At 31.4% G+C, this 14,378-nt stretch overlaps 2 protein-coding genes across 2 annotated transcripts; both read right to left on the reverse strand.

Annotated features, from left to right (window-relative positions):
- Positions 1 to 6,028: 6,028 nt before the first annotated feature.
- Positions 6,029 to 7,789, reverse strand: LOC111310893 (zeatin O-glucosyltransferase-like). The gene has a single exon (XM_022910267.2). The coding sequence runs from the start codon at positions 7,567 to 7,569 to the stop codon at positions 6,187 to 6,189; it is 1,383 nt and encodes a 460-aa protein (XP_022766002.1). The 5' UTR covers positions 7,570 to 7,789; the 3' UTR covers positions 6,029 to 6,186.
- Positions 7,790 to 9,252: 1,463 nt separating this feature from the next.
- Positions 9,253 to 14,246, reverse strand: LOC111311494 (transcription initiation factor IIB-2-like). The gene is made up of 7 exons (XM_022910909.2): positions 13,598 to 14,246; positions 12,795 to 12,819; positions 11,029 to 11,158; positions 10,805 to 10,935; positions 10,542 to 10,630; positions 9,873 to 9,949; positions 9,253 to 9,607 (listed from the first exon to the last, which is right to left on the reverse strand). The coding sequence occupies exons 1-7, from the start codon at positions 13,948 to 13,950 to the stop codon at positions 9,474 to 9,476; spliced, it is 939 nt and encodes a 312-aa protein (XP_022766644.2). The 5' UTR covers positions 13,951 to 14,246; the 3' UTR covers positions 9,253 to 9,473.
- Between the last annotated feature and the right edge of the window lie 132 nt (positions 14,247 to 14,378).

Raw genomic sequence — 14,378 nt, forward strand, 5'->3', positions numbered from 1 at the left:
CGGTTTTAATTTCGGATGTGTGATCAATTTATTGAAATACAACAATGTTCATTATGTAAATTTCAAAATGCAATTCATAGTATCAGATATATAAACTAAATATTTTCTGGGCATAAATATACAATTGACAGCAAATTTTTTTTGGGCATAAACCTACAACTGACTTTACATATACAATATCAAATATATTTTTTGATGCGATTAATGAAGACGTTTTTAGCAAGAAAATGCCTCCAATCACCCTTAACAAAAAATATTGAAAACGTTTTTTACCAAAATCGCCTTCAATAATCCCTCAAGAAAATTATTGTGTGAAAATTAAAGGTATTTCGGGCAAAAAACGTCTTTAATAATACCAACTAAAAATTAATTGAATGGATTATGAAGGTCGTTTGCCAATGGGTAACACCTTCAATAATCCCTAACAAAATGTTTATGAAGGCATTTTTGGATATAGTCGTCTTCAATAATCCAACCATTAAAATTTATCATTAGGAATATTAAAGGTATTTTAAGCTAAAAACACATTCAAGCATCCCATCCAAGTTTTGTTTATGAAATATTGAAGACGTTTTTTATAAAACTGCCTTTAAAAATCATAAAAAAATTTACTGATTAGATTATAGAAGGTGAGTTCAGTAAAAAATGCCTTCAAACATCCCATCTAAGTTTTGTCTATGGAATATTGATGGCGTTTTCTATAAAATCGCCTTTAAAAATCATAAAAAAAAATTTACTAATTGGATTATAAAAGGCGAGTTCGACCAAAAACGCCTTCAAGAATCGACTCCATATTTTTCCTATGGATTATTAAAGGCGTCTCTCCACGAAAAATGCCTTCAATATTCAATAAAATTTTTTTAAAGCAATTGGTGAAGGCATTTTTGTCAAGAAAACATCTAGAATAATCAATAACAAATAATATATGTAAAAACCTAAAAAAAGCTAAAGGACGGATCAAACCAACAACCTTTATAGTAAACATCCATACGATCCAAACAATTTGATAAGCTTAATATTAAATTTATTTTGTTGAAAAATAAATTTAATAAGCCTGTGAAATTTTTTGGTCCAAATATTAAAGCCGTTTCTTGTAGACAACGCCTTCATTAATTTCATACAATTTTTTATGATATGATTATTGAATGAGTTGTTTACCAAAAATATACCTTAACTATTCACTGAAATTTTTAATAAAAAATATTTAAGGCATTTTAATCGAGAAACACCTCTAATATTAAGTCTTTGGTGGCGTTTATAAGTAACAACGTTGCTATTTGAATATTTAGTGACGTTTGGATAATAAACGCCTGAAATTTTATAAAAACACGAAAACTAATGGTGTTTGTAAGTAAAAGACCGCTACAAAACTACCACTTGTAGACACCCAATTTGATCTAGGCCCGGATCAATTGGGCCTGGTCCAAATAGGTAAGTCTATGTTCCTTTTTTTTCTTTATTTTTTTTTTCATTTTTATTTTTTATTTTTTTTATTTTTTTTATTTTTGTTCTATTTCTATTTTATTTTTATTTTTATTTTTATTATTTATATATATTTTTTTCCTTTATTTTTATCTTAGCTATTTACTTATTTATTAATATGTATATATCTTTATTTTTTTTCCTATTAATATTTATGTATATCAGATTATGTATTATGTATTATTTCTGTTATTTTTTTTATTTATCTGATTTATTTTCATTTTATTTTTTTTATTTTTTTGATTTATCTGACTGAAAATTAGATTGAGATTCAATCAGAAGAGTCCATGTTGGATTCAATGATTGAATTTCGATCCAAAGAAGAATTGGGATTGATCAGAAACTCTTCTGATCAATCCCTATAAAAGGGATCCTCTGGAACGAAACAACAGACACAAAAAAACAGTGGAAAAAAAGCTATTGATTGAGAGAAAATGGCATATAGAAGATTTTTGAAGGCTAAGAAAAGGTTTAGAAATGTTAGAACAGTTGTAGGAATCAGAAAAAAATTTTGGAGATTTTTGACGAAATTTTTTTCTAAAAATTTTTGGAAAATTTCCAGATTCCGGTGATTTTTTCGACGAATGTTGAATTTTTTTGCAACAATTTCGGCCAAGTTTGAAGTTTCTGGTCAGCTGCCCAGTTTTCGGTGAAGATTCTCAGAAACCGATTAACTTTTCGGTGAACTTTCAGAGAAAAACTCAGATTCTGGTGAAAAATTTCAGAATCCGATGAATATTCAATCGGAGTTCTTCGACCGATTTAAAGAGGCGCGAGAGAAAAAAGAAGGAAGAGAGAGAGAGGGAAAAAGGTTTCTGTCGAAAAACGAAGGAAACAGCCTTATATACCCTCCCAAAATGACGTCGTTTTTGCGTTAAATAACCTAGAAGATTCACGCGTTTTGTCGAGATCCGACCCAACCCGAGCGTCGACCCGCTTTCTGACCCGCGCGTGTTTTGCCTCCCAGAGCCGTTAGTCGAGCCGAGCCGACGTCCTGAGCCACTTCTCTGAGCCATTTCTCTTCCTTGAGTCGAGCCAAGCCGTATTTCGAGCCGCTTCATTTTTTTTCTTTTTATATTTATTTATTTATTTTTTTTTTTATTTTATTTATTAAATTAAGATTATTTAATGTTCTTTTATCTTCATTTTATTTTTATTTTTATTTTTGTTTTACTCTTTTTTTTATTTTCACTTTTATTTTGTTTTATTATTTTATTTTCTTTAAATAAAATCCAAAAAAAATATTTTTGGGGAAAAGTTGAAAGTACCAATTTTCCTTAAAAATAAAATTTCAAAAAAAAGTTTTTGAGAAAAAGTTGAAAGTATCAATTTTCCTTGAAAATCAAAGTTTTCAAAAAATATTTTTGGGAAAAAGTTGAAAGTATCAATTCTCCTTTAAAAATAAATTTTCAAAAAAGTTTTTTTTGAGGAAAAATTGAAAGTATCAATTTTTCTTAAAAATAAATTTTCTAAAAAATATATTTTTGGGGAAAAGTTGAAAGTATCAATTTTCCTCGAAAATCAAAGAATCCAAAAAAAATATTTTTGAGGAAAAGTTGAAAATATCAATTTTTCTTAAAAATAAATTTTCAAAAGAAAGTTTTTTTTTTGAGGAAAAGTTGAAAGTATCAATTTTTCTCGAAAATCAAAGTTTCCAAAAAATATTTTTGAGAAAAAGTTAAAGTATCAATTTTCCTTAAAAATAAATTTTCAAAAAAGTTTTTTTTGAGAAAAAGTTGAAAGTATCAATTTTCCTCGAAAATCAAAGTTTTCAAAAAATATTTTTGAAAAAAAGTTGAAAGTATCAATTTTGCTTAAAAATAAATTTTCAAAAAATAAATTTTTGAGGAAAAGTTGAAAGTATCAATTTTTCCTGCACAAAAACAATCATTCTTTTCTTTCTTTTTAGTTTTTTTAAATGTTAAATAATCTGACGATGGAGCTTCTGCAAGTGAAACAGTAGTTTTTCTTACATACTCTTGAGGTGAGGGGATTTTTTCAATTTTTTGTTAAAAGTATTAGAGTCAATTGAAAATAATTTTCAATAATTAATTACTTGGTAAAATTTTAAGGCTCATTAGATAACACAAATTTAAGCTGGTACCATCTTTTGATGGACGTTGTAAGGGTGCTATAACCTTCCTCACACGTAACCGAACTCCCGAACTCTGTTCTAGTTAGTAGACCTGAACTTATTCTTTTAGGGACCCTTAAAATTAGGTGTTCATTGAAAGGACAGATTCCTTAGGTGATCAATCGCACCTAAATAAAAAAGATTGGTGACGACTCTTTAAAAATCAATGTCTAGTGATAAATCCTGAGATCTAGACGTTATGACACTACTAATACACAATTTTGCTGTAGTGAGGATATTCTATTAAAGTGATACTAAAAATTCTACCATTTTCTTTTTTATTAATTGCTTACCTTGGGCTTTCTCCAAGTTATCATCACTAATCTTGAGAAAATGTTATGTCTATTCACTATTAATTGTGGGTTTATATATATATATATATATATATATATATATTAAGTAAGAAGAAGCTTTGTTCGAAATCTAAGAGAACAAAAGTAGAATGTGGAAATAGTTGTAGCTATTGATTGTGGATTATTAGGCTAAAACACTACCAAAGCCCTTATATTTTTTTCAAAATTTTTAAATAAGCCTTTATCTTTCTATTGCACCTAATTGAGCTTTAAAGTATTATTTTTGTTTAATTAAGTTTTTATTTTATATTAAAAGCACTAAAATTGTTAGTTTAATTAAATAAAAATAATATTTAAGGATTTAATTAGACAAAAATAATATTTTAAAAACTTAATTAAATAAAAAAAAGTACTTTAAGAGTGTAATTAGGAACAATAAAAAAATAGTCTTATTTAAGAATTTTGAAAAATTAAAAAAAAAAAAAACTTTTTTGATAATCTAGCCATTAATTATAATTTCTCTTTTTTTTTTTTTTAGAAATTTCTAATCTACCTTAATCTAAACCCCCTATCTACTTAATTCACTTGAAAAGGACAAACCTTTAAGAGTCTGACTAGCATGCATGTCATCTGAACTAATATGCGGTTGACATATAATAAGTTTTCAACCACTCCATAGTTTTTAAATTTTCTTTTATTTTTAATACATATGATATTAAGCAACACAATAGGAGATAACCCATTCATCTTAAAGTTTTGAGACTTCCAAAATTAAGTTTTAAACTCTTACTATCAGAGCGTTGCTTTTGGACCTTTGGATATGAAAGTTTTTAAAGTTTCATTACCTAAAAAGTTCATTTATTTTTGTTTCCTCTTTTATCTCTTTAGCAATGGTAAGTGGATGCATTAATGATAATGCTTGGTGGTGTGTAGCTGTTGCTTAAATCTTAACTGCACATGCTCTTCAATTCCACGTTTAAAATGATCTAGCAATGGCAACTTAGCAAATTAACTTTCACAGTGACTACTATAGAGAAAAAAGAATACATATGCATGAGCAGAGGACAAGTTAATTTTAGAAAGTGATGTGATGTAATCAGGAAAGTGAGAACAATAATTGGGGTTGTGCAAGGAAAGGGATGGGTGGTTTGAAGGGGATTAATTTTACATATACATAGCTATCCCTTTAATTTCTTTGAAAACTATTGCTCATTGGTTGGTTATTTAATTATAAAATCACCAAAACTCGTTTAATACAACCAACAGGCCATTCGTAATTTAAAAGATTGAACGGTTAATATTATGAATATCTCTTAAATTATAATAAAATATTCAATATACGAATTATAAATTTATTATCTAATATGATATTTGTAAAGTTAGTTATTTATAATGTGTTATTATTTGAAATTAATTATATTAAAATGAATATCACATTAATTAATAAATTCATAATCTTAATATAATATTAAAAATTTTTAAAATTTAGCGTTTAAGATCTGCTCAGGACATTAATCCAACATAAAATTTGGATAAATCCTAAATGATGCATTCATTCTTTGCAACAACCCTTCTTTTTTGCATATTCATTTCCTTTTGTACAAAATCGGTAGCAGTAGTTGCAATTGAACAGCTTCTACACATCCTTATTTTACATCAAGAGTATTATTCTTTTAATTAAGAGGAAATCCCATTCTTTTTCTAGTGTGCTTTCTACTGATTAATTATGAATTTAGACTTGTACATTTTGTAAGCCATCCAGCTGGATGTTTGGATGGAAGGTCTATTTTGGCTTTAATAATTAGTCCTTAATCCTTAATGGTCCAACATTGATTCATGGCAATATAATGATATTGCCAAAGAGGAAAAGATTCCACCTTATACTCTATTAATTAATTTATTTTCTTTGTTAATTTTTTGAACAAGATTTTACTTTTACTTGCACTTTTAATTGTAAGTGCATACGTATATTTACATTCGTAAATAAATATTGACAGTAATCAAACTTTCAACGATGAAAATTTTTATTAGTAAAAACTTTATTTGTTATAATGATTCATACATAACGAGTCATTGTGAAATGTATATTTTATGAATAATGAATATATATGATGGAAAATGAGAATGTAACCATTTTCTTCTCTTTGTTTCATTTCCATAAATTTTTTTCATAGATTTAAAGACTGAAAAGGCACTACATTTTGTTTCATAGATTGAAATAAACTTGAAAGGAAATTTTCGGATAGCATTACTGTGGTAATAATTATAATGACAAACCTACCTAGTGATATGAGTAATGAAAGAGTCCCATTCCTTCCGAGAAACGTGACCTTCACCCACCGACTGCCGCACCGAGCCACCTAGTTCTGCTGCCCTCTTTCTTATGTCATCTCCTTCTTTTGAAGCCATCAACCGTTTCACAGCATCTTCAACCATCGCTGCTGTTACTATCTCATCCCGGTGTGCCCAGTCCTTGACAGCAATGCCAACTTTGAGCAATTTTGTGATTAGCACTGTATTTCTTGGTTGATCAGAATGCATAGGCCATGCCCCTATTGGTACGCCCATGGTAATACTTTCCATGCATGAATTCCAGCCACAGTGGCTCACAAAGCCACCTGTGGCTGGGTGGGCTAAAATCTCCAGCTGAGGTGCCCAGTGTCTCACCACCAACCCCATATCTTTCACTGAATCTTCGTACCCTTTTGGAAGCTCAGGTATTCTAACGTCTCCATTGAAAACATCTCCTTTGTCTGCATCTCTTAGTACCCAAATGAACTTTTGATTGCTTCTCCTCAAACCGATCGCCAGCTCCTTGATTTGTTCATCATCCATGGTGGTTGTTGTCCCAAAAGACACGTAAAGAACAGAGTTTATGGCCTGTTTGTCAAGCCATTCCAAGCAGTAGTGTCGGCTAGCTGAACTATTTTTCTCTGGTACTCTTACTGGATTAAATGGCCCTAATGCCCAATATTGCTTTCCTTTCATTGTGTCACCAAGCAATTCAAGGTAAGTACCTTCAATCACTTTGCTTGTGTTGTATATATTCCCAGCATTGACTTTGAGATATTGGTATTGCAAAGCAATGAACTCCAAGAAATCATTGGTGAAGCATCCTTCAAGAGAAGGAACATCACCTTCATCAGGCATTTCTGCATTAACTTTTGGCTTCCCCATCGATTCCCATACATAAAAGAAGAGAGAAAATGCAGAAACAGTGTGAAAAGCATAGGACTCTACGTTGGGGATTGAACAAACTTCTTGAACTACAGATCCCATCATAGAATCATGAATGATAATGACCTTTCTTGCTTGCAAAGAAAGCATGCGTAACAGTTCAGTGACAGGCTCACGAAGATGCCAGCAGGCATCAAAACATGGCTGGAGATGAGAAGGGAACTTGATTGCTGCATTGGGGTTAGGAGAAGGAGAAAGAAAAGGAGGGATTTGGCAGTCATGGAAATGGAAACTATCAACAGCTTCCGGTTCCCAACCATGGACTCGGACCTTTGCCTGTAGATTGTGTGTGGATGTACCAACATAATGGACCGGGATCCCATAGGAGAGGATGATCCGAGACAGGTGAAGTAGCTGGTTTAGATGGCCTTGTGCTGGAAATGGCACCATGACCACAGCCACTGAGTTTTCTTTGTTTGTCATTTTAGGGAAGAACCCAGAGGAATCCCCTCTCTATATTGCAATATTAATTCTTTGATGAAAATCTATGGATAAATCTTGCTTGTGTTGGGGTTATATATAAACAAACATTGAGATGTTGTGGTGGGATTTTTGTTATTAAAAAAAAAATTAAGTGATGATTTAGTTTGCTATGGCTTTAGCATAGTGTTTGCCAATTTATGAGCGCCATAAATTGATACAACACTCTTTAATTTTATTTTTCCCTAGGAGTGTCGAATTTTTATTATCCTTCCATTTAGCAGAAAAGGCCACAATCCTTTTTTTTTTTTTTAATGCTAAAAAAGGTCGCAATTTTCATAGAAGTAGTTGTCTCTCAGAGCATCATATTCCCCTCTTAGACAGCTTTTAAAAATTTCAATTCATACCCACATGGCCACATTGGCATTGACTCGCACGAAGAACCAATACGATTAGAAGAAAAATTATCGTGCTCTTAAAAAAAAAAAAAAAAGGGGGAAATTTTACCTTTTGCATTTGATCTAGTGATTGAGGTTAGTTTTTCATTCTTTTTTTTATTCACTTTCTTGGCTGTGCATCAATATATATCTCCTTAATTTTGTTTTAAGTTTACCTATCCAATCAATGCTTTATAAAAATTTTAAACTTTACACATGTCGGTTAAGGTAAACAATTGATACCAAGTTCACCTAATCATAAAAAATGAAAATTACTACTTGACATAATATTTGAAAACTTATTTGAATATATATTTGTCAATTAATTCTTATACATCTATATTAAACCTGCTCATAAGTTAGACAGTTTGTTTGAATCAAAAAATCTATCCAAAATTCTAAAAAATTTAGATATGAATATTAAGCTCATTTAAAATACCTAAACAAATAAATGAAAGCCAATCAAAAAAATAAAATCGAGCTTGAATTTCATTATTTAAGGTCCGAGCTTAGCTTGATCCAATTTGAAAATTAAAAAAATATTTTTATTATAATGGGATAAAATATATTTGCTTTATTTTTATGGTGAATAAGATCCATTTGCTTTATTACTTATAATAGAATAAAAATTATTTTTTTATGTAAAATATTAAAATAATAATTTAATTTTAAATTATATTCAACAAAATTAAAACCAATCCAACCACAAATGACTCATAAATTTAATTAAAATTAATTAAATTAATAATTTACAAAAAATTTAAAAAAATTATTTTTTTTAATTTTAAATACTAATACTTTGGACGAACTTAAATTTTATTATTACATATAAAAATAAATTTAAACAAAAAATAATATCCAAAAATTCGAATTGGACCAAATCTGAACTTACTTAAATATTAAAATATCATATTAAATCCGCCCATATCCTACCCAACCCAGCCATGAGCAACTCTAATCTACATGGAGTTCTTGAACATTACAAAAGATTTAATTAATTAACTTATGGCTATGAGATAGAGAAAAATAAAGAAATGTTGGGTAGGTTACCGTTATTTCAAGCCCAGTCAACATGTACCAATTTCAATAACTTTTAGTTATTAAGTGAATAAAATAAGCAGAATTATATTTACACTTTTTTTTAATTTATTCAATTCTTCACGAGTTATGGAGAGACCGCAGAGTGGATGAAATGGTGGAATAAATTACAGCTAACAATATCAATTTTTGGATAGCTAACACTTCTATATGAAAAAATTTGCTGCAACTTCATACATAAATTAAAATTGATCAGTAAATACCGTGGATGTCCACATTTCCTCTCTACTTGTAAGGGTGGAGTAATGAAGGAAAAATGAAAAAGAAAAAACATAATAGTCAGAACATCCAAGAGAAAGAAAGAAAGCCAATTTTGAGGGTTTTTTTTTTTTTTTTCGGTTCTTGTATACCTATTGTTGTTTGTTCTGCACTTCAAGGACTGGATAGGCTCTTGAGATCTTCTTCCTTGGCATACCAGTTTGGCATTATCTTTGACACATGGGGATAAAGATCCTTGTATGAATTTCTGATTGTCCCTTCTGCAACTCCAGTAGCAAGTGAAATATCTGTAGCATCCCACACATTTTCGATCAATAACGTACGTGTTCATTTTTCAAAGAATGATAATAGCAGCTCAAAAAAAATTGAAGACGCTGTTTTTGCTTTCTTATTTTTCAAGGACAAACACATTCCATAAGCACCCATGTTAGGTAATTCGATATTAGAACCTAAACTGCAATAATCAGCACTGTTTCAAGAAGAAAATAGGCACATAAAAAAAGTTCGTAAAATATCTTATTTTTGCTTAACAAGTAAGATGGGAAATCAAACCTCTAAGAGGCTTCTTATCATCCGAAAGCTGTGTTATAATATAAATCACTGCTGCTGCAATTGATATTGGACTTCGCCTGCAAAAGTTATGCAAATTGTTAAGCAAATACATATACAAACTACAAGTGAACAAAACTATTAAAGAAGATATATAATAATACATAAGAAATATCAGATGTCTCAATGCAACAATCCTGACTCTTAAATAGCAAACTCGGTAACCAATCTACAAGAGCTAAATGGCAGAACTCCCTAAGATAAAGTTAGCAACTTCATCTTTCTTCCTTCTACAAACTGGTCCAAAAACCAAATGAGGGTGGAAAGAATCGGAGAAAACGAAAGAGGTAAGTCAGGGGAGGGATGGGGGGTATTCAATAAAGAGAGGAGAAGGTTGGAGAAAAGTACCCAGAACAAATTTCTGGGTACTCGATTTTAGCTTCTTTTTCTTAATATCATTCTTCTAACATTCTAATTATTTCCTAATCATGTCAGTTGATCAACTTAAAATCCCCACATCCTGATCATGCATTCTGTTAACAGCAGAGGTCCATACAGAATTATCTACGTCATAGAGGACATTAAATTAAAATTTGTTTGAAAGGTTAAGGGCTTAAAAAGAAATTTCAGTTTAGGCTCACAGCATCATGATGAAAATAGAATAATAACTACCTTATATCAAACTCCTCCGACTTCTGAACTGCTTCTTGGGCAGCTTTAACTGCTTGATTATTCATACCAAGATTGGAACAAAAACGCCTCTGATAATTAAAGAAATTAGTCAGTGGCAACCATAAATGGTAAGCATAAATGAGCAATACGATATTCAACAGAGGAAATGCAACCTTCCAAGCATTCAGCAAACAACAACACAGTTGTTAACTGAAAGGACTGCTATAGATTTTCTTTAAGAGAAAAAACAAAAGGCAACTCACCATGAAGTCACCAGCATGTATGGTTCCCATCTCCACAGACTGACCAGTCTCCAATCCCAGTTGTTTCACTATATACTCTTTTGCTCGGCCAATTTCTTTCTTTGTGGCTCCATTGGCGACGGAGCAAATTTCTATTTGAAATCCAAAGGTTCAAGGAAGCTCATACACATTAGGAAAGATAAATCACAAAGCATCCAGATGTTAAAAAGAATCTTAGGCTGTACCCTTGACAGTGCGTGGCTTGTCCTCTTGTCGACAAGCAATGTATAAGCAAGCAGCCAACAATGCGTCCTGATTTCTTCCTCTACTAGACTTCTGGTCTTCCACCTTCTTATATATCTCATTGGCTCGATCCTTCAATCAATTGCAAAATCCCCATAAATCACATACACATGATAATTGATAAAAGCAACAACTAATAAAGAATGAAAAGGTCATCAAGCTGAAATTTAAAGTGTAAAGCATAAGATGCTCGTTCCATGGATAGGAAAACTCTCAATCTAGCTTAAACAAATACTTCAAATATAAAATAATTTTCTTTTGGAAGCATAAACATGCTCAAAATTATATAGTGATCATTAGAAGATAATCACTGAGAAGTAAATTACTAGGGGTAGCGATTCCAATAAAATTTCAGTGGCCAGATGAAGAAAATTAATTATAACTGAAAAAGCACCTAGTTTTAAATATTAAAAAAATAAAAGATCCTTCCAAAATTAAAGAAGAAAAGCTTTTAAAAGTGAGGGAAAAGTGAAATTCCAATTCACAGCCACTGCTAAGAATTATTCCTGGCACAGTTCATTTTTAACAGATTATTTTCCTTTTTTTAAGCTTTACATACAACAAATTGTGAATAATGGACAAGTTAAAATGAGAATTGGATGTTCATCCATTTCTAAGTGTTAAATGCTCATTGCTCAAGTCACTTATAAAAAGGCATAGCAAAGAAACTATCAGAAGGATGCCTCTCTCTCCTACTTGTTACTCAAAATATTTCAAAGTTTATAGAGCATTGTATTCTGGCCTTCTATGCAGTAGCAACTTTCTTTGGTTACTTAATACTTCATTCAAGTTTTATTGGTAGCTGGTACATTTTTTGGTTAACTTATTTGTTATTAAACAACTGAAATACTACTTTATTATCAGTTATAAAGATAGTCAAATAACACGTAAAATGATAAATAAATAAATCAAACAATAGTGTATTATTTTCTAGTAACTTTTCCTTATTTATTAGATACAGAGCTAGACACATCTCAGAAGTCTATTTTCAATCAAACTTACCAACAATTTTGTGCAATAAACAAGATGCTTTCTTGCGCAGCCACCAACCCTAACCTTATTTTTCCTGATGGGAAGGTGACTAAGAGGAGGGGAAGCTTCTTTCTACTCGTGCACAGGTATTGGAGGTTTTAAATTCATAACTTCTTTTCATTCATGCAGAGACTGGGACTCTAAGAGGAAGCTGCAGCAGGTATGGTAATGTTTATATGTATCCCAACTCATGCAGAAGATTGGAATTTTAAATTTATAATTCCTTTCTGCTCATGTACAGATTTGGAAAGGGAGCTGCAGCAGTTATGGTAAAGTTTGTATGTATTCGAGGCTTTCAACTCATGCACAAGATCGGAGTTTCATATTTATACCTTCTTTCAAGTTGGCTCATTTATCACAAATTTGTCAGCATTTACACTAAAGACATTTTATTTCAAACAAGTCATTCTTCTAAAGCCTGTCAAGCTTCACTTTTAACTTTGTTTCAATTTAGTATTGTCGCTGACATGATATTGTCTGGTACTTAATAAACCCTTTATTTGGTCTATGGTAGCAATACCAAGTAGTATCAATAATACAAATGAAATACAATGAAATACTAAAATAATAGAGTAAAACAAGTCTATGTGCATATGTACATGTCGCAAGTCCATAGTAATAGACTGAAAGACCATATATGATTCAAATTATATTTACACTGAAACGGGTAGCATACCTTGATGGTTGCAACAAGACCCAACCTGAAACACAAACTTATCCAAATAAGTGATATTTCATAGCAAATTACCATCTCTCAAGCATAGAACTTCACTTCACAGAGAATGGGAATAAGGAAAGCATAAATATGCAAATCTTTACACCTAAACGGAACACAATAATAATCGAAAGCCAGTATTGAACCAGTTCATAAAGTAATCACATAGATTGGAGAACATCAATTGTTCTTAAGAAATTCAATCTTAATATTCAGCTGGATCGGATTAAGCTGGATTCCACAGAGAACAGCATATTCATCTAATTCATACAATTCAATACCAGTTTGATTCTGCCGAAGAAAAGTAAAATTCAAAAGCATAACACTTTGCAGTTAATCACAAATTTACAATGACAATCAATCCTAAATTTCCTATTATCAGCCCTCAAACTTTGTGACACAATTTTCTCCAGTAAAAACAAGTGGACATGTAAATAATAATAGCATCACAAATTATTTTCACCAATAACTGAAGCATCTACTTTTCCCAGCTGTCAAGCAACATCAGAAACAAATTCAAATCCCTCAAAATATCCCAAGGCATTTCCATTAATGTGTCTTCAGAAACAATGGACATCCCAAACTCAACTACTCATTTATATCAATCAAATTAAGCTCAAATAATTTCACCTAGAATCCATAACCCTAACAACCGTTTCCCATTCTTTTCCCACAATTTCTAACCATCCACACAACCTCAAAAATACCAAACAAAAATTAATTCCAAAAAATCCATAAAAAACCAACAAAAAAAATTAAAATACCTATCAGACATAGTAGCAATAGTCTTAAAAGCGAGAATCAACCCCCGATCCGGATTTGACCCACGATTCTGCCATCGACCCAAAGAAGATGAGAGGAACTCTCCGGAAGCACCATTAGGCTTAGCGATAACGGTGGATAAACCGCCATCTGCCAAAAGCGGGTTGGTGGGACCACCGACACGGACGGGATCGTTATCGCCCGACTCGTTGGCGAAGGTTCTCCACTCCGATGTCTCATCGATCGAGTGTGACTCTAATACCAGCCCGCACTCCGAACACACAGTGTCGCCTGCCGAGTGATCGAAAACCACCTCCGTCTGCCTCTTGCAGTCCGAACAAAACGCGTCCCCCATTTCCGCCGCAGCTAACCGTTTCTTGTTTCTTTTTTTCTTTTCTCAACTTGATTCAAAGATGTGAATAGAAAAGCTTGTTACGTTAAACTCTGCTTTATTATATTTTAATCTGTTAGGATTCTATTTTCGGGTTTGGTTTGTTTCTTCTTCTCTCCCCTTTCTTTTTTCTGGGTTTCCAAGAAAATGTGTTTTTCTCAAGCCGAACAGAAGGGAACAACGCGAAGATGTGAAGCAAAAAAATTATATAATACGGCCGAGTTCAAGGGACCTATCATGAAATTTTGTTGGGCCAACCTACCGATATCAGTTCATGGGATCTATAATATAATGATTATGCATCTTTATTTTTTGGAATGCCATGGGCAGTTGCTTATGCAATTGCCTTTGAGCAGCTGCTCGTATAATAATAATAATAATAATAATAATAA

Source organism: Durio zibethinus, chromosome 1, assembly GCF_047325235.1.
Source record: "Durio zibethinus cultivar Kanyao isolate XHJ-2024 chromosome 1, ASM4732523v1, whole genome shotgun sequence".
NCBI classification, from domain to species: Eukaryota; Viridiplantae; Streptophyta; class Magnoliopsida; order Malvales; family Malvaceae; genus Durio; species Durio zibethinus.

Bases quoted from the DNA above. Each gene is read 5' to 3' on its own strand.
- LOC111310893 (XM_022910267.2), bottom strand. From the start codon at position 7,569: ATGACAAACAAAGAAAACTCAGTGGCTGTGGTCATGGTGCCATTTCCA.
- LOC111311494 (XM_022910909.2), bottom strand. From the start codon at position 13,950: ATGGGGGACGCGTTTTGTTCGGACTGCAAGAGGCAGACGGAGGTGGTT. The intron at 12,820-13,597 runs GTATTTTAATTT...TTTGTGTTTCAG, and splicing joins ATTGCTACTATGTCTGATAG to GTTGGGTCTTGTTGCAACCA. The intron at 9,608-9,872 runs GTTTGATTTCCC...GGGATGCTACAG, and splicing joins TGATAAGAAGCCTCTTAGAG to ATATTTCACTTGCTACTGGA.